This window comes from Haliotis rubra, unplaced genomic scaffold (genome assembly GCF_003918875.1).
Source record: "Haliotis rubra isolate DU_JTF1 unplaced genomic scaffold, ASM391887v1 Scf6, whole genome shotgun sequence".
Lineage (NCBI taxonomy): Eukaryota > Metazoa > Mollusca > Gastropoda > Lepetellida > Haliotidae > Haliotis > Haliotis rubra.
This window is the reverse complement of record NW_025767301.1, coordinates 2,654,208-2,674,106: the sequence shown is the minus strand read 5'-3', so window position 1 is coordinate 2,674,106 and position 19,899 is coordinate 2,654,208. Positions and strand designations below refer to the sequence as shown.

Genomic DNA, 19,899 nt, shown 5'->3' with positions numbered 1-19,899 from the left:
TTTCTAACTTTGTTAATAAATTGTTAAGTTCATTCGAATTCCAAAATAAACTCAATATATGATAATTCTTAAGACAATGAACTCCAAATTAATCTTTGTCAGTTCAGTGATCACTCAACTTTCGACACCTCGCTTTTCTCGATTTATACAGATAGCTAAATGTAATGACGATTGTCCTTGGACTTTCACACTGATCCTTACGAATTTACGTTCATGGTAATGATAACTCATTTTTATCTCATGAACATCATCGAGACATCGTCAAACTACACTTGTAAATATTTTGTTTTCAACAGTAGCGCAATTTCTCAAGTACATTTGCGGTTCTAGTACCACATACTTCTGAAATAAACAATCCCATCTACACGGTTGTTCTGAAATGAACACGCCATCGTCGAGCGATTGCTGCAGTCCCTCCAAAGTATCGTCTTACGGCGGTGTCGGGTTTCCCTTTATTGCCTGTAACACATGCTAACAGCATTGGATACCCGACTGGCATGGCAGTCAGCGCTTTCTAGCTACGTAGGGCCAAACGAAATAGCCATTTGTTTGGGGCAGAATTCAACCAGGACGTTTTACACTACCGTGCAGTTACGGGTCGATTTGAAAGCTTTCCCAGTCTTTATCATTGTACGATTCTATTGAAATTTATTATGATAAAATATTAACATCATTGACATTTTTTATTATCTTAGTTTAATCAGAATAGATAGAAATCTGGGGTTATCAAAAGTGCACAGCAAACCCTGCTATTTAATGGGATAAATTATTCTTCACAAACTACGTCTATTGGTAATCACTTGTGTGCAATGTATTGTGGTTTTGTGCAATGGGAGCGTGAATATTCCCATGTTTGATTAAGGTAATTTGAGATTTAATTCATTTCTATCGTCAAAACTCACCCATTGAACATCCAAACACAAACCTGTCCACCGCAAGACCTGAAAAAGAGGGTATTTTTTCGACCGAGTTAAAACAACGCTCCGTAGTGTCAGTGGTATAATGCTTTGATCCAGGGTGCTTTAGAATTCAAAGCCTGATAAAAGGAGCGAACTTCAAGTAGACTGAAGTGGGTTCGAACCCGAACTCCATTTAAGAAGGCATACACGTGAGCATAACCTGTGTCAATCGGGCTAAACATTACAGGGAGAGACTGCAAGCGTTATTAATGTCAACGGTTAGGTCAAACAGTAATGCCAATATTGACTATAGTACAAGAGGTGCCATTGAGAGTGTTGTTTGTTGGTTAGCCAATTAGTGTCTGTTGACAAGTTCTAATGCCCATTCAGCGGCAGAGAATGGCTTGTGTCCTGGTGAATATAGTGTGTTCGCATGCAACGTAATTTTACGTTCGCTGTGGGTTTTGACGTACATGACATCCCCGTTGTCTCAATCGGCACGTTAATAGCCATATTTGCACATTTCCGTTACGATTTGTGCGAGCTGTGGTTATGGCCTATGGATTTCTGACTTTCAGTTTCATCTGGAAATATGACATAGTATTACCTGACATTTTAGATAGAACCTGGTCCCTTGATGGTTAGAATTTCTCCAAATATATTATCGCGTTATATATATATATATAGGAAGTATAACGAATATAGCTGCCGTTCAGTTATCTGCTATAATGGATGATGTATAATCATTGGTGATGGCTACAACTGTATAGTGTGAGTATTTGCCATACTGGTATCAGTATAAAAATGTGTTATATTGGTTAGATTTTGATAATATTCCATAAAATGTTTAACGAATAATCTTTACTCATAATGGTTGGAGTATTAACATGTCATAATGCCTGGAGTATAATCATAAGTCATGATTGTTTCAGTATCAAGTATAGTGATAATAACCCCTAACGGTTTATTGATAATCAAAAGTTATAGTGGTTATAGAATACTCTTTGCTCATACTCTTTGGAGTATAATAATGTCTTAATGGCTAGAGTATATAATGTAATATAATAATAATCATAGTCATAATTGTTTCAGTATAAAGTATAGTGATAATAACCCCTAACGGTTTATTGACAATCATAAGTTATACTGGTTAAAGAATACGCTTTTACTTTAATGGACGGAGTATAAACATGTCATGAGTATAATCAAAAGTCATAATAGTTTAATAAGATGACATGTTGGTTGGAGTATAATCAAATCATAAATATGGGAGTACAATCATCAGAAAATAGTTACTAGAATATAAAATTGCATGCATGTAATCCCCATTTAGAGGATTAAATTGTACTTTGTCCATGTCAATTACCGCTTCCAAAATATGAGAAGGTATAAATTCTGTTCCTTAGAGGAATACATTTCATCCGTGGTACACTTCCAGGCATTATACACCGTGTCTTATCAGCATGTAACTGAATTTTGTGCTTAGATAATAATGTGTTTTTAAACTAGCCCATCTTTCAAAGTCAACAATGATTTACAACCTGCTTTCAAGAGTCACACGTCCCAAACAGACAACACTTTACCGCAACCCTAAACATACAATACAATAAAAACACTCATTACACCAGCAGTAGCTCGCGCAAATTAAATTATTATTTGTCCTGCTCGTTCGGGATTCCACCCATGAGATCTCTATTGTGGCTACGTCAGTTTGGAATTTAAGAAGAGGAAATGATTTATTAATTATAGCAAAGATATACCCTTCGCATCAGGGATTCCGTATACGTGCGGGGTTTAATGTGTTGTCCTTATATAAATTCAGAAGCCGTCTCCGCGACGTCGCTCAAGCGAAGTGTTATGATGTGGAGCAACGCATTCGGCGTATATGCGGGAGATGTAATTATTAAAAAATTCTTACACATGAAACTTTTATAACATAAAATCCTTGTTAGCTTCCTGTGGGGCTCCGTGCCCAGGACAATGGAATCATGATTGTAAGTCCGCAAATTATAGGAGTGTTGAGAATGAGAAATAATCATTAAGACAGATTGTGGTTAATTCGTAACAAACTGAATGCTTGTTAATTTTCGGAGTCATACTTGCTTCCGAAATTTAATTGTTATTTGTTACAACGATTTAATATTTAAATATTTAGCATGGCATGTACTGTCATGCACACAAATATACACTCTGTTTAATGGTGTCTAAGTGTGAAACGAGCAGGGAATGGCTGTACTGTAGTTGTATGTCATACGGGTATACGGGTAGCGTTTTGGGCCGTGTATGCAGCGTTTTGGTGACTGTTTCCAGTTATGTTTATACTGGTTATGTTCTAGTCTGTCGTACAGACCCTGAAGCAAATATATCCAAGAAAGGCCACGCAGGTCTAGAAAATGTGGCAAGTCTAGATTTACTCAGCTTCAGGTCTCCTTTTCATTATATATATATATTTTTTTACTATGAACTTTTTTCAGTAAAATATGTTCATTTCAGAGACTAGTTGTTAGTCTAGTTATGTTCTAATCCTTTGTTTTTCCGGGTTAGCTGATAACACACTTGTAACCTATACTGATTCTATGAGTCGACTACATGGATCGGCTAGACATGCGTTATTGCATTCTTCGTATCTCTGTTCCGTTAGTCGATGCTCATGATATCAGTCACTGGACTATCTGCTACATGCTTCCTTAAGTTCCTAACTTCTGGACTATTGATGAATGCGGCGTTAAACAAGCAAGAAGATATATATAAACAGATCAATACACGTTACGGAATCTATAGACCAATTAGTTTGCAGACAAAATATGCATTTGTTGCATAGATTATAAACCATTGGTACTACGAACATAGTTTCTATTAACAATATATGAAATATGAATTCATCAGTGCTGTAATTACGGCACCAAGATCGTAAGGTAACCACGTTGAATGTATGGAAGCCAGCGTTTCATTAAGAGATACGCCAGTTGCCCCCTCTCGAACCCCATAAACATGTGCAGAGTTGACGCGAGAGATTGGGGAACAACATATGTGCCCCGAGAGGAGGCAACGCGAAATACAGACACGTTACTTAGATGCTCATCCGGGGATTCGGTCTTTGTAACCGAAATCTCACCACTTCTCGGAGTCGCTTCCTGTCGATAAACCGGACTACACATCTGTGAAATTACCATTTTTCACAGCATAACAATCTCCTTCACGTAAGTACCAGGTTAGATTTGTGTCAGATTAAGATTTGCTTAATTCGTTGGGAGTTTAGTTAGTAGATTAACTGACATCGCGATGGCCGGCCTTTGATAGCGTCTGGTCCGGTGTGGTTGTGAAGGGGTATGGCTGGCACGATGGTGTTGGTTGTTGTTGTCTGTGCGCATCCATAATTTGTCCCCATTCATTGTTTGTTGTAAAAATGGTGAACTTTGGGAGTGTAGAGGTGGAATGCTTGTTGTGGGAAGTTTTGAGAAAGTTTAGTTGCGACCTTGACATTGCTTCTCGCCTTGACGCCAAGATCTGAGCCAGATGGGCCTTGTCATTGCCCCACACCACGAGGAGTGCGCGTTGTTCTTCATCCTCCCCGCTTTCTCCCTCTGTCATTCCTAGTAAGAATTCGGGAGCTTTTTCGTCCATTTTTTGTCCATCTACTTTACAACGATTAATAAACAGCGTACTGCAGGAAGGATATATGTCAAACCTATAGAGCAAAAAGCCGCTGAGAGGCTCACATATGTCCGCCATATTCCCCAAGAAAATCCGCTAAGAAATATCCGAGCAGATATACATATATATATATAGGTTATGTTTACGGCGTCGGTCTAGACAATAACAGACCGTTTGAAAATGTTGTTTTGCTTCTGTTAGGCGTGTAGAGAAATCAGATCGTTCCTTCCTCCTTCAAAGTGCTGGACTCTGACGAGATTGGCTTTGATTTCTATTTCTAACTGTTGTTAATAATGAAAGTAGCAGTTTTGTGTACACAACATTGAAGTGCGACTCTGAACATATGTCACCAATTATGGGTGTTCAATAAAATTGTCCGTAAATTTATTAATTTGAAATTTAAAGGATAGTTTAGAAAGGAAACTATGGAAAGGCATATGACAGCCATAAGATATGCGCGACACACTCTTTGAAAATTCGTTACGAAAGCCACTGTCGCTTCGAAACATGATTAAGTGAGTGGTGCCGCTGCCAGAGACGTGACCACACCATCAAGACAGCGTTAGTAGGCCAGGATCTCAAACTAACGAGTAACTGGTGGAAATTGGCTGTCTGGGTAAGATGGCACACTACGTCAGCCAGGTCATTATATAAAATGACATAAATAACTTAAAGAAATATCGTCCCTATTCAGTGGCCATAGTGATCATTCGATCCACATGTAAGGCACCTCTTTTGACAAGCATGGAGTACCCATAACCCTTTTTGCCAGGGTGAGTGAGTGAATATGGTTTTACGTCATTTTTAGCACTGTTCCTGTAATATCACGGCGGAGATACCAGAAATGGGCTTCAAACATTGTATCCAAGTGGGGAATTAAACCCAGGCCTTCTCCGTGATTTACTGCCAGAAATATACTGGAGTGGTTTGCTGTGGTAATTGGACATTCATGTTAGTGGACTGAGCGAGTTTAGTTTTACTCCGTTTTTAGCAATATTCCTGAAATATCAGGGCTGGGGACACCAGAAATGGGCTTCCCACATTGTAGTCATGTGTGGAATCGAACCCGGGTCTTCAGCGTGACAAGCGAACGCTATAACCACTAGGCTAACCCGCCCTCACGCCTAATGGTGGATAATGCACCTAATGCTTGACCTATAAAGAGAAGAAGGTAAGTTGATGAATAAATTAATGAATCCGACCTTATCAATGTTTTTATGAATCAGTATAGTGACGACATCGGGTGTTCGGAGAAAGGTGGGAGATTCTAGCTCCATAGGGCTATCTGTCACAAGCATGTGCCAAGGCAGGTTAACTGTTCACATGAAAGAAACACGGGAGTGTCAAAGTAGGTTATTTCATCAGACATAATTTTTGTAAAATCTTCAAATTGTTCTTTCCAGTTCTCCATGACACTTTTGAAAAGCTTCACAAGTGCCCTGTATTCAGTATTAGATGTAGTTTTATTCAGGTACAGGGACCACCGACCCCATTGTACAGGTACAGAGCATGGCAATGAGTGTTTGAAAGGAGCGCTGAGTACAAACAAATCTTAGTTGCACGCTGACTGTGTATAACGGTATTTACTACATGTAGGCAAGACAATGCAATACACGATGCTGCTAAACATTTTTGTAAAAAAAATAATTACATTTTATTTGCATTATGTAACATGCGTATATCTAAACAAACCTTAACAACGTCTTTGTTTTGTAATATAACCATGTTTGATATCTATACACCCACCGTACATGGTGAAAGTACTATTCTAAACATGTTTACATTCTCAACAATTGGAACAATTAATTCTAAACGATTTACAAAATCATTTAAATGCCAACAACCCAAATGATTAGATTATTACGTGTTTGTGCAGAGCCATTTCATGATTAGATTCTGTGATGAAAGAGTCCGTCATGGATGTAAGAGGAATCTAAAATACAGTCAAATATGGTTTGAAAGTGTTTTCTTTTGTTTGTGTGTTTGTTTGTTAGTTATATCTACACGCACGCATGTTTCACAGACTCTGTAACATGTCTGTATCATGTGCTGTATATAATATACATGCACTTGTATTACTTGTATATAGGCCGGAGGCCTTAAGTACAATAAATATCATTGACTCAATTAAGAGACAGTTTTCCACGCCATGATTAATAATTCCATAATACCCGAATGCCATCATGGCTCTATTGTATACGTCATCGCCCGTGAAATTGTATATTAAAAACTAATATTCTCTCAGTGCTGAATAGTATGTCATAATAATGTTACCTGCAATATTTGATATTGGAGGGATTTGATTTGTTGGTAGTGGTATAATGCATAACAAGTACTAGTTGATGTATGTATCTGATTTGAATACAACATATATATCGATTTTAACTTGAAATATATATGTTATGGTACTTTGATCTCGTGTTTCGGTTGGTCTGTTTATCCTGAAATATCAATGGCATCATTCAATGGTAAAATATTCTGATATGAATGTCATTAATGGAGCCTTCATCATGATATGTCCTTTTTTAGTATTGTCAGGAAATGACAATGGAATAATTAGTTTTACACTGTACATGGATGTAATTTCTGCGTTCTACGTCAATGGCTCAAACTAAAGTACTGGATTTGCATTCGTTAAAATACATAACCTGCACTTTGGTGTATTTTTTCACAAGTGTATGTTAATAAGGTAATTATATTTCATTAACAGGAAAAATCGCTTCAAGCTTTATATGATATGTTTCAGATCTGGATTTATGCTGTAGTTTTTAGTTGATTTTCATACAAAGAATACGTCTCTCATAATTGATATCATTGAAACAGCTGGATAAAGTGGGGTTTCGTGTACTTAACACGGCTGTCTAATTTCAATAATTCTGTATTACAACGACACTGAAATACACGACATCACAAGTCGTATCTTTGAATGCTGATCTCAATGCTAAAATAGAAGCTGTTTGCGTATGGTGTGCGTGTGCGTGTGTGTGTGTGTGTGTGTGTGTGACACGTGCTTACATGTCTACTGATCTGAAAGTAAACACCAGCGTCAAGCCACATATATGTGTGTGTACACACACATATACATACATATACACATCCATACACACAAAGACATACATACATACATACATACATACATACATACATACATACATACATACATACATACATACATACATACATACATACATACATACATACATACATACATACACACATATACACATATACATACATATACACACAAATACATACACACACACACATACATACATACATACATACATACATACATACATACACACATACATACATACATACATACATACATACATACATACATACATACATACATACATACATACATACATACATACATACATACATACATACATACATACATACATACATACATACATACATACATACATACATGTGTGTGTTTGTAACGCATATTTGCATGTGTACTGTTTTGAAAGTGAACCTTACCGTGAATATGTGTGTTTTTGTGTATATGTGTGTGCGTGCGTGTGTGTTTTGGGGTGTTTACAAGAACATGATGTTTCGATGACAGACAGCCCCTTGTAGTGATAAAGCACATATGTTTTCAATATGATGTGACTGTACACACTTGTATTGTACTATAGGCTTCTTCGGTATACTGAATACAAGAAATTGATAAAACACACCTGGCAAACTGATTGGCTTTTAAAATATATCGTTGTATACTGTCAACTTTTGGGTTATATTATTTTGACTTCTTTGAGTGGCATTTAGAAGTTGGTGTGATGAACAACAATGAGAGTTCTATGGATATTATATATTGTGTTAAAGAAGTTGTATATCCATAGAACTCTCCTTGTTTATACTGTTTTGAGTTCATGTTAACATAGCGGCAGTCAAGTGATAAACTAATACGTGTAGTCATATTTAAATGTACCGAAGTAACTGACCATGGAGTAAAAATACACTTTATCTGCATTAGGAAACAAGCGAAACAAGTAGGATTCCACTTTAAAAGTGTACGTTAATCGGAGCACACTTATACCACCATACTTGTCTAAACAATAAATATCAAAAGACACCCTGCATGTACTTAATGGAATGCCTTTATAATGCATAACTGACGTATGTAATCGATATAATTTATAATGTGAAAATCCAGTGAGGCGACCCCCTCTTCCATACCTCTCTTTTATTCATTCATACCCGATTCTTACCATCTGTATTCCTGAGGAATATATCGAGTAGTGACAGGGATACACAGACCATTATTCTATTTCGATCGCCAAAGCTCCAAAGGCCGCTTTCCAACAACGCTGTAAGGAGCCGTACCCGCCCAATACACTTGTACATGACATTATACTCCCGCCAGGGTAATTCCCCTGTGCCACCCACAGTCGCGCTCAAGCTCTCCGCAGGGTATTGCCACCGCGACTCCCAATCTCACACTCAGGTGCAAATTATTTGAACATGCTTATCCGCTCGTGTCAAACTCAGTATATTGAACAAATTTCTACAAATATGCGTAAAACAGCTGCTACGTTTCAGAGATGATCGGACGTGCTTCGTGAGACAACGTTGTCGAGTTGCTCTATCGTATCAGAACTATGGTCGGCCTAGCTTCTCATGTCGATTTCTTGGACGATCATGATAGTTTAGACCAGTTTGTTAATAGCATCCTCCCGTCGTCAGGTAAGACTTTTTATACAAAGGATTTTATTGTGAAACTTGATTGTCACGTCCTCTGTTGATCATATAAACGTACGTGACATTAAGGCGACACTGCTGCTGTGGAGTCGATAGGCTCCGTGGCTTAGGACCAATTGTTTTTAGTTATTGATGTTAATCGTGAGTTTAGCTTTGCTTTTGTGATCGTGGTTGTTGATGTTATTTTGTTGATGAGTGGGGCGTCATTTTATTCTCATGAACAGGATTTAACAGTTTTTAATCGTTAAGTGCCTTAAGGCGGGTTTGAAGGGATGCTCTATCTTGGTCTTTCTGTTTGATTTCAAATAGGATGTTGATAACTATTTGTATTCTTTATATCATTGGTGGTAGTAGTAGTAGTAGTAGTAGTAGTAGTAGTAGTAGTAGTAGTAGTAGTAGTAGGCGATTGGGGTATGTGTGGTCTCTCTGTTTGGTTTTCAAAATAGCATGTTAATAACTATTAGAAATGTATTCGGTTGTAGTAGTAGCAGTAGTAGTAGTAGTAGTAGCAGCAGCAGCAGCAGCAGCAGCAGTAGCAGTAGCAGTAGTAGTAGTAGCAGCAGCAGTAGGAGGCAGGAGCAGGAGGAGCAGCAGCAGCTGTATATACTGAACGAAATTGTTAAAAATGATTACATATTGAATTAAATACGGCCACTTAATACGTTACTCATATTCTTTGTTTACATGCCTTATTGTATAATAAGCTTTCTACGTATATGCATATTCTGAGACTAATTGATATGTCGCGTTTTAAAACGAAAAAAATGTATACAGAGAATGCAATGCTTGGAATCAGAATAATAAACCTGGTTGTATGAAGGCGTTAACGGTCAATATGGTACACACTATATATCATAGATCACATTATGGATATCATTTAAAGTAATCATTATCTGCTATTTTAGTTTTCACTGTAGCGACAGGACTAATTGTCTGTTCGAAAAATTCACTAACTTACTTTACAACAGACAAAAGAGTTGCCTTGAAATGTACATAACGTCCTTGAAAGACAAAGGGATACTGGCAGCATGCTATGAGTGTATATGCATGCTTATTATGTGTCGTTGTTAATTACATTGATCTTGAAAAACTTGTTCATTTCACCGTTAAGTATATATCGATTGATGTAACATTTGGTAGTATTTAGAGAGTATGGCGTTTAAACAAGCGACTTGAAAATCGGGAGTTGAAATCGATAATGATTGACTGAAATAGACTCGTGCACTTGGAGGGTTGGCCGGTTCGGGCGTTGATTATTTATGACAATGTATTTTTAATGGAAACTGAAAAATCAAGTTGTATTATCGAAGCTCGCTAGTAGTGATAATTATTAATTTATAGCACCATGAGACGTCTACAGAGACACTATATGTAACGTCGTTTACCTATCTTGTGGGTATTCTGGTTTCATATATTAGTACTTGGGGGGGTCTTAGGTAATAAGATGATATACTTTTGTATGTCATACATTTGAAAAGAATCCATCCTGTTCACATGAGGTCTGATGAGAAACACAGTTCTCAGGTTCCATTAGTTACATGTGAATTAAACACAATTCTATTTTATAAGTTACTTAATATTGTTCATCAACTGGACATATACTCACAGAAACGAATAAGGGAACACATGTGTTCCTTTATTTATTTCCAGAATTTCACCCACAGTGCAATTCAAAACTTGTGAAGAAACCTGGAAAAGAATAAAGAAGCATTTGTACTTTCATGTGCTCCCTTATTTTTTCCATGAGTATATTATATATGTTCCTCAATTTTACTCAAAGTTTAATTTCAAGGAGAGCGTCTGATTTATATTAAGATAAATTATTTGTTTCCTTAAAACTGTCAAGGTCTGTAACATGATCATTTAAATCATTTGTTTTTCTTTACTACTTAACGTCAATAATGTAATGATTAAATGGCTCATGTCCATATTTAGCAAACGTAATGTAACGAGAACATAACATAGCTCAACAGTGTGATTATACCTCTTATCACGTGACATTACTGTAGTTATGCACAAATGACAGCATAATTTTGTACTTGTTTACACACAGTCTTCAAACGAACGCAGCGATGTTGATTGCAGCTAGTCATGTACATAGCATGCAATGTACAACTGTGGTGCCTGCCTGCCTGCGTTGGCTCGCCTGACCCATTGAGATAGGCCTGTCACTCACTGAAGTAAACCCTGAAATTGACACCACTGTCAGGGATGATTACAAGCTTTAAATAAATCCGGTATACTTAGAAGTATATACAACCTAGCAATAGTCGTTTTGCATTTAAGTTGGTATAGAATATATCGACTGCAGAGGCATGTTGACGCACGCACATGTAGGTATTTCTTTGAAAGTGTTTTAATATAAATTGATCGCTAAAATCGGGGCAATTATCATAATCTGATCATCAAACGGAATGACTCGTACTTCCAATGTTTGGAAATTGTATTGGAATTACCGATTGGCATCAGTAAGCTATTAAATTGAAATTATTTTCGGCTTCCTTTCAAGTGTATATTTTATTCGCACCACATCGCCGACTGAGACTGTAATGAGAACTTTGTAGGAATTATATTTCTGCGATACCCGTACTCTTGAAAACAAGGAACGAACCAATAAACACTATCTTTCATCATGATGGACAATAATTAAACTTAATATGTGGTGAAACTTCTCTGGCTATTATGTCCTCTGAAACCCGTTTTAACTGAGAACATGTGTTCAAATTAAATTCACATTTTAATGACACATGCGCTTTTTAAACCACAATGTAATAACGTAAATATTAGCGGGAAAGTGAACTGGACTGGACACTGATGGTTACGTGAGAGATTGATGGTCTATGCGGAACCTCTATCTCTCAATAACGGAGGCATTCTTTACGCACAGTCCGAAAATATTGACCGACCGGGCCCGAACAATAGCGAACGGTAATGGGGGCGGGAATTCAGAACCAGGGGCCTTCGCTAATGCACCAACATTTACAAAGCTACATGTAGAGCAAAGTGCCGCACAAAGCCAGTACACCGAACACGGGCGAACTTCGACACCCGTTTATGTACCCGGTCGTCGGGAATGGCAAAAGAAGGCGAGTTTCGCCTGTGTAAAGTGGGCGTGGTCTCCGACTTCGCTTTCGGTCGATGTTGACCTTGGGGTACGGGGAGGTGTGAGCCCCATCCGAGACTTGTCCCTACACCCAGAGGCCCATATGTCGCCCCGTTGAAAAAAATTGCAGTAATCATAATAATAGAAGTACCAATTATGCGGGTATCGTAAAAATGAAATTTGATATCTTCCAATCGTTAGGTTGTAATTATGATTTCTGTGTCCGTGATGATATTTTTCTTCTTGTTTGGAAGGGGTCTTTACATGTCGTTTTAATATGAATAGTGCCCTGTCGGTACTGGATGACTATTGTTGACGTTTTGCGACAGGTTTTTAAATAATTTGGTAAGGCATGGTTTCAACAGACACTTATATCTTCATTTGTCACATGTCCAGCTTTTTCCGACTGATTTTCTCACTCACTCACTCACTCACTCATAATATACAAAACGAAAATTTGTTTATGATGCTTATGAAATTTATGTCAACCATTTAGCATTATCGAGTAATGTCGAGTAGATTCTCGTGTGCACAGAAAATAAATATTTGTTTTGTGTACCTCGAATATGAGGACATGTTTGATTTCCCCGCCCCATGTGGTCCGTCCTAAGTAGTGAAAGGAAAAGTAAATCTTAGCCTTCTGTATTCCTCGTGTTCTCTTTGTGTTTACCCTGGGAGCACATACTGTTTACTTGTCGTAAGTTGATTAAGAAATAAATATAGGTCGTTATTGAGTGTTAGTACACAACGGCGGGTGACAATGGCTAAAGTAAATATCTATGGACTGAGATGTTGACAGTAGTTTGCGTTTGGATTAATTTGGTGTCCCTGCCTCGTGAGTCGTCTGCGCACCGCTCCCGCTTAGCATGAACGTCCATTTTCCCGCGATGTAATCAAACTTACCACGATCTAATATGGCTCCATACTTCTGATTAGGCATGATTAGTATATGCTGGTGGTCCACCCCCGTAAGTGTCAACGTAAGTTATTCACCCGATCGCTCATCCGATATCCCGTGTGTGAAGCGTCGTCTGCTTTTCCCGCCACGGGTTTTCCAGAGCAGACGTACAGATACTTGGGTGAAAATGATTGAGAAAAGAGCAACGGTTGACTTTAGAGAGACCAAAATGGATAAAGAGTAGAGGTAGGGTCCTGCAGAGAAAGCTGAACGAGTTGTTAGATTCTTTTTGTCGTTTAAATGTCACGGTTGTGAAGTGGTGAGGGATGTTTTAAGGGAAAATCTTCATGGTCTTTGGTCGTCGATCATAGGGCCTGAAATCGGGGCGTTGTGGAGGGGGAATGTGGCATGGGAATAAGTCAAACCCTGCCCGGCTCGAGACACGAAATATGATCCCCCAGCCTTGGGGGAGAGGCAATTCTTGATGAATCCACCAGACAGTACGATCCCTGCGGGGCTCCTATTTAGATTTGTCCGTCGCTGTGAAAGGGTCCCGTCCTCTTGTCTTCCCAACCTGTCTCCTTAGTTGTCAAGGGACCCCCTACCGAAAACGTCCGTACAAACTCATTTTATCGTCAGTTAATCTGCAACGCATGTTAATGTATAAATATTGATGTTCCCTGTTGTTCACAGTTTATTTATTTCTCACATTTGCGAACAGTGTCAGTAATTTTGTCCCTGGATTTACAGGCCGGGAACCAATTCGTTACGCATTTTAGCCAATCTTGCCTCGGTTTCTATGGAACCAATTTAGAGCATTGTTTATTTTTCTTTAAGCTATTCTCCTTGCGAAATCCCTCTTTACACGAAGCATCATGGAGTCATATCGCGTTTAATATCTCTCCGCGTCACTGCTCGGCGGGTATCATAGCCCAGCAATTCTCACCAGTCATTCTTTATAAAATTCCTTTCAAAATATAATCAGGTCTTTCACCAGGTAGGGTTGGGGAAGACTTGAGACATTGTGCAGTTAGCTGTGGTGAACGAACCATGCGCAGCGTAGACTGGGGTTCATTTCACGGTGCTGATCGGCATTAGGGACACAAACACCTTCCTTCACCAGACGATTGTCACAAGAATGTCGGGGACAATTAGCTGGGCTGTTTACGGAGTTATATAGCTGCCTAGTCTTCCCCTCTGTCATTACGAATCGTAAGTAGTGCTTCTCCACCCCGGCCGATAGTTGAAACACAATCGCCCGGCCCGAGTGTTTCTCAGCTGGCGAAACTCGTCCACGCCTCTTGATGGGTCGGGTTTCATGATTGACATTGTTGCTATGGCGATGGATTTTCACAGGCATTGTGTGAATAACGATATATCCATGGGGTCGCGCGCCAGAGCCAATCAGCGGCCAGCAGAAGGCCACGGTGCCATGTCACAGTGAAACGCAATAGCTCAGTTAGAAGTAACTCAATCTACCTTTCTTGTTTTTCCAGTGTTCCAAAACGGATCTGCAGTGAGACCGTTTCCGAACGTTCCGGCTGCAATGCTCCATGAACACCAAGCCCCGACAAATGTAGGATCACCATCGGCCGGGGGCCCAACCATGTTGCCATCCTTTGGATTTACACAGGAGCAAGTTGCGTGTGTGTGTGAAGTTTTACAACAAGGCGGAAATATAGACCGACTCGCTCGGTTCTTATGGTCGCTACCGGCCTGTGAGCATCTTCATAAGAATGAAAGTGTTCTTAAAGCAAAAGCAGTTGTTGCCTTTCACCGTGGAAATTTCAAAGAACTGTACAAAATCCTAGAAAACAACCAATTCTCTACCCACAACCACCCCAAGCTTCAAGCCTTGTGGTTAAAAGCCCATTACATTGAAGCGGAGAAACTTCGAGGGCGGCCGTTGGGAGCCGTGGGAAAATACCGAGTCAGGAGGAAGTTTCCCCTTCCCAGGACGATCTGGGACGGAGAGGAGACGAGTTACTGCTTCAAAGAAAAGTCCAGGACGGTACTGAGGGAATGGTACGGACACAACCCCTACCCTTCCCCCCGAGAAAAGAGGGAGTTAGCCGAGGCCACAGGCCTCACCACAACACAAGTGAGCAACTGGTTTAAAAACCGGCGACAACGGGACCGAGCTGCAGAGGCAAAGGACAGGTAATGTGCCCCTTTGAGATTAAATTTGACGAAAATCAGTCCATTCTGTGTGTAGGTTCTGCCTTTTGAAATGGGTCGGACATCTTGATTGTTTACAAATCGCTAACTTCCGCCATGAGGCCCCCAATTTCCGTGATTACAATATTTAGCAGGGAACATGGTTAACTATCGTGATATGTATAGGCTGTTGTATATGTACCACGGTAGATGTGAAGTGCAGTTCTATTTATGAGTGTAAGCGGAACTAGATGACCCTTATTGGGCCCTGTGAATAATTGTATTTACCTAGCAATTTTCAGCTCACACGAATTACTATACCGTTTGTTGTTTCTTATTTGTCCTACCGATTTGTGCAACAGCTGCTGAATTATTGAAATGTAGAAAATACTAAATACACTGCAAAAAAATAGAACTGAATTTAACATTCTTGTTTGTATTTATACACAAATATAATTATCAAATATTTTGCCTCTTATTTCGTGATACAGAAGGATGGAAAGTCTGTTTAAAACAACTAAATTTGGTTTATAATTTTAGATGGTTTATCAAACAGCCAAATTTGATTTTTCAATTTTTAAATGGTTTATCAACTCAAAGAATATGTCAAGCTGTTCAAATTCAGAGAAATGGTGTTCCTTTGTGGCGTCTACAACAGGCAATTATTAGAAGAATGTGACGGGTAATAACGGTGACGAATAACAAACATTTGACATCATTAACGGATTGTGATAACTTAACCACGTCAGTTTTAACTAAAAAGCAGAAAATTTTCTCTAATTACCACCGTTCTTGTCGAAGCCATTATATGAAAAATTCAGCTCCAAACCTAATTCTCAGGCTGGCAATCCCAATAAGCTCATGTTACCAGATTTCGTGCCATCCCCCTTGAATTATTTCGATTTTGTCTGATGGCGGACCAAGGTTTTTGTGTCGACAATCTTTCAAAGACATAATTCTCAGCACGAATTCAGATGTCCAGGGCGTTATGGTAGAATGTTTTAGGAGTAAAAGCTTTAAAAATCGGAAATTGTGCAGGCAGTTTGGTCAATAGTCACACTAAACCCCTAGAAAATGGAAACGATTTCTCCTTCCCAGGATCACCAAACATACAGAATGAATTAAATAATTAAACGAATAGCCTACTAAAATAAAATAAATATGCGAATCGATATTTCTACAGAGAAAATCAATGAATTTACAGCCAGGTTATGTCTTGTTTTGAAATGTGATACCCTAAACTCACAATCTTAGAAAACATTTCATAAAACAGCACAATCACTCATCAAACGAATGATATCTTGGTTATTTCTAAAATAATATTATTTTGCTCTATGCATAAAATATTTAGTTTGTTGAGGGTATTTTGATCAGTTTAAGTCACCAAATGTTAACAGGTAAATATTTATTTATTAACTGCCCGTGAGAAATGTTTACCCGTAAATGCTCTATCGTAATTTACACACTGTGTCGGGGTTGAGAACACTGGAGAATGTCTATGACTTTAGACGCCCCAGAACAAGCATAAAGATGACAAATCATTGAGTTAATTATTTTGAGCTGTCATTTCAACCACGTGGCCCTGCGTAACGTTGTAGTTAACGCGTAAACACAAAGCTCTTCTCACCACTAATTGCCTCGTGAAGGTCTATGATGCAATGTTACGTTAAGAAAGATAAGATGCATGTTTAGGTTGGATTGTTGTTAATATTAGCTCAAACCTGTAATCAATTACAGAGCGTGAAACTATTTTTGATTTTATTTACCCCCAGAAGATAAGGAACAGATTTTCCCAGGAAGGGCGAGAGTAGTCAAACAGATTTCCTATTATCATTAAGTGAAGAGTCACACGTTGGATTTTGAGTTTCATCACTTAGTATTGTCACACAGTTTAATGCATCCAAACGTTTTTGCTTCAGATATTTATTTGTTAGAATATTAACTTTTCAATTGGTGTTGTCCGTATATTTGTAATGTAGGCAATATTGAAAATATCTTATATGTACTACAACACACTGTACTAAAATACATCAAACGATTGTAATTGGATATTTCTATGGTAAAAACGAGATATGCTTATGAAACGTTTTTCTTTTACCGTTAATTTTGCAAATATGCCGGAAAATATGTTCTTTTTATATATCCCAAAGCAGAAATATTTCAGGCTCAGTATTCGAGTACTTCACAAAGTATTTGATTTGAGGTAATATGATATGGCTATTGCAAGGTATTGCAAAGAAGGTAGTCTGACCAAACTGGTGCTGTGTCTGTTCAGAGAGAGTTTTTGTACTGAAGGCCACGTTGAGCCTTGGGTTTTAAGGTCAAATATTTTTAGAAGATTAATCACTTCTGTCAGATCTGAGATTAAGTTTGGAAACAGTGATAACAATTTCTTTTTAACCCAGTAAAATTAATTATTTACTTGAAGTAAGTCTTTACATTCGCCACATAGATTATAATATGTTGTAATAATAAAATAATAATAATAATAATTTCAGTATCTAAAAGATGCTAAGCATATCATATAGCACTTAACACAAACTGGTTAGGTAGTGTGCTATATTTATGTTGTTATATGTTAGTTTAGTTTAAAATGTTTGAGTTTTAATTTGAAAAATTATTCATTTTGTTCACTGTCGTGTCTGCAATGCAGTCCTGACAGTTTCCTGTCTTCTATCAGCAGAGATGGTGTTCTGCAGCCTGGTCAAGACCCTGGATCGCCTTCGGATGATATCAAAGAGGAAAGAAACTCAGACTCAGTAAATGGACAGACTAAACTAGATGATGCCTCTCCTCCCCACCATACCTCCCCCTCAATCTACACAGATTTGCAAAAAGCTTCAGCCCTACCAGGAGGAGCACTGCTTCAAAACATGCTGCCCCACAATCCGGGGGTGGGGCAAGGGGTGCCGGGAGTGGTTGGTATGAATAACGGGTCGGCGAACGATGTTGGGCAAATGTTAACGGACTATCAAGCGTTATGAAAGAGTGATTGAAACTGACTGATTTTCATCTCAATTGGTGCTCTGGAAAAATGTCCCAAAGAAAAAACCAAGGCTGTGTTCCATTCTGTCGTCTGCCTGATCTGATTTAATCGCCACGGCTGCCGGTACGCCACTTCGCTTCTCTCCCTCGCTCCCTGTCGTCTGCTCGATGCGAGTCGGGTTGAAATGTTTTGATTTCGTCCTGGGAGTCGATCCGGGAGGTATGGAGACGTTTTCTTGAAGCGATTGATAACGTTTAGAGATAACGTGATTAAAATTCTACCAATGCCATAATTCCATGTTCGTTTGAGGAAAACTGAGCCTGCTTTTGTAAGCAAGGTAGTGTCAAGAATCTAGATTTGTGCCTCAAAACGAACAGAGAACATAACCTTTACTCACACTTCGTGTCGAAAGAAGTAACTTGTACTCAAAAGAAGGTATTTGACATCTTGTGTAAATGGATTTTGTTCAGTTGTGGTTGGAAAAGGAACTCAGGCTGTGTGTCTCGTTTGCATCAAAGCGAGTCGAGGCAGTAGCAGCGTAGCCTAGTAAATGTATGTACAGTGCTTGTTGGGGATACAAGTGAATGTCGAACAGTATTTGGACCATAACCACGAACTATAGAACTATGAGAATATAGAGAGGCTGGTAAGGAATCCATTGCATTCTCCACAGTTCAAAGCATGGTCAGTGCTAAAACAGTGCAAACAGACAATCGTAGACTAGGTGGCATCCACCATTTATGTGTTCTCAGACCATCATATGGTTCAAATGTTCTAGAATGAATTTAATTTATCGTATTGTCCAAATTCCCTTCTTGTACTAATTAGATCACTTGTAATGGAATGACCCTCAACAACGCCCAGGGAACCGAGCTTTGTTTCCCCGTCTGATTTACGTGACTATGTTTTTTGTCCATAGAGAAGAGAGACAGTGTTTTGACCAATTTTTGAGATTATGTCATTTTTTGTCCAACACCACTCTGTCAACTCTGATTGCTACAGTTGGAGATCATATCACTACCACCATACGTTGCATATACCGTTCCATAACGTCCAAAGATTTTCATTGAAAATGCCATAAATATAGATTGAATTTACCTGTTGTTTTCGTTTTGTTTCATTGTTGTTTGTGTTTATACAACAAAACACTATGTCTGTTTAATTATCTGTTCTTTCGTTGCAATGTCTAAACATCTTTCACCATCGCAAGAATAGTCCCTTTAATGCATCAACAGTGTGTAGGTGTGATCGTTGTGGGTTCCATATCCTTGTTGATTATCTGCTAATAAAATCATATTTCAAAATTAATACAAGCTCACGAAGATTCCAGATCACAGATAATCTATGGAGAGATTGTATCAAAGCATCTGGTGTAGTGATACACATCACGAAAAGTCTCTACAGATGCTCGTTATGATACGGTAAATGTATGGACAGCACAAACCCATAATGCATGTTATGTGCATTTGGTTCAGAAGAGGTGGAATGAAAG

General features: G+C 38.6%; 1 protein-coding gene across 7 annotated transcripts in view; it reads left to right on the top strand.

Moving 5' to 3' along the window:
* Nucleotides 1-19,504, top strand: part of LOC124255295 (homeobox protein six1a-like) — a 76,597-nt gene extending 57,093 nt beyond the window's left edge. For 2 of the 7 annotated variants that reach the window (XM_046689168.1, XM_046689172.1), the window contains 2 exons: nt 14,761-15,424; nt 18,075-19,504. In XM_046689168.1, the coding sequence (XP_046545124.1) occupies nt 14,761-15,424; nt 18,075-18,405 (995 nt within the window). In that variant the 3' untranslated portion in view covers nt 18,406-19,504. Of the gene's footprint in view, nt 1-3,988; nt 4,100-9,007; nt 9,249-14,266; nt 14,477-14,760; nt 15,425-18,074 lie in introns of those variants that run through there. The other 5 variants (XM_046689174.1, XM_046689171.1, XM_046689169.1 and 2 more) reach the window with 5 other exon arrangements.
* The last annotated feature ends 395 nt before the right edge of the window (nt 19,505-19,899 follow it).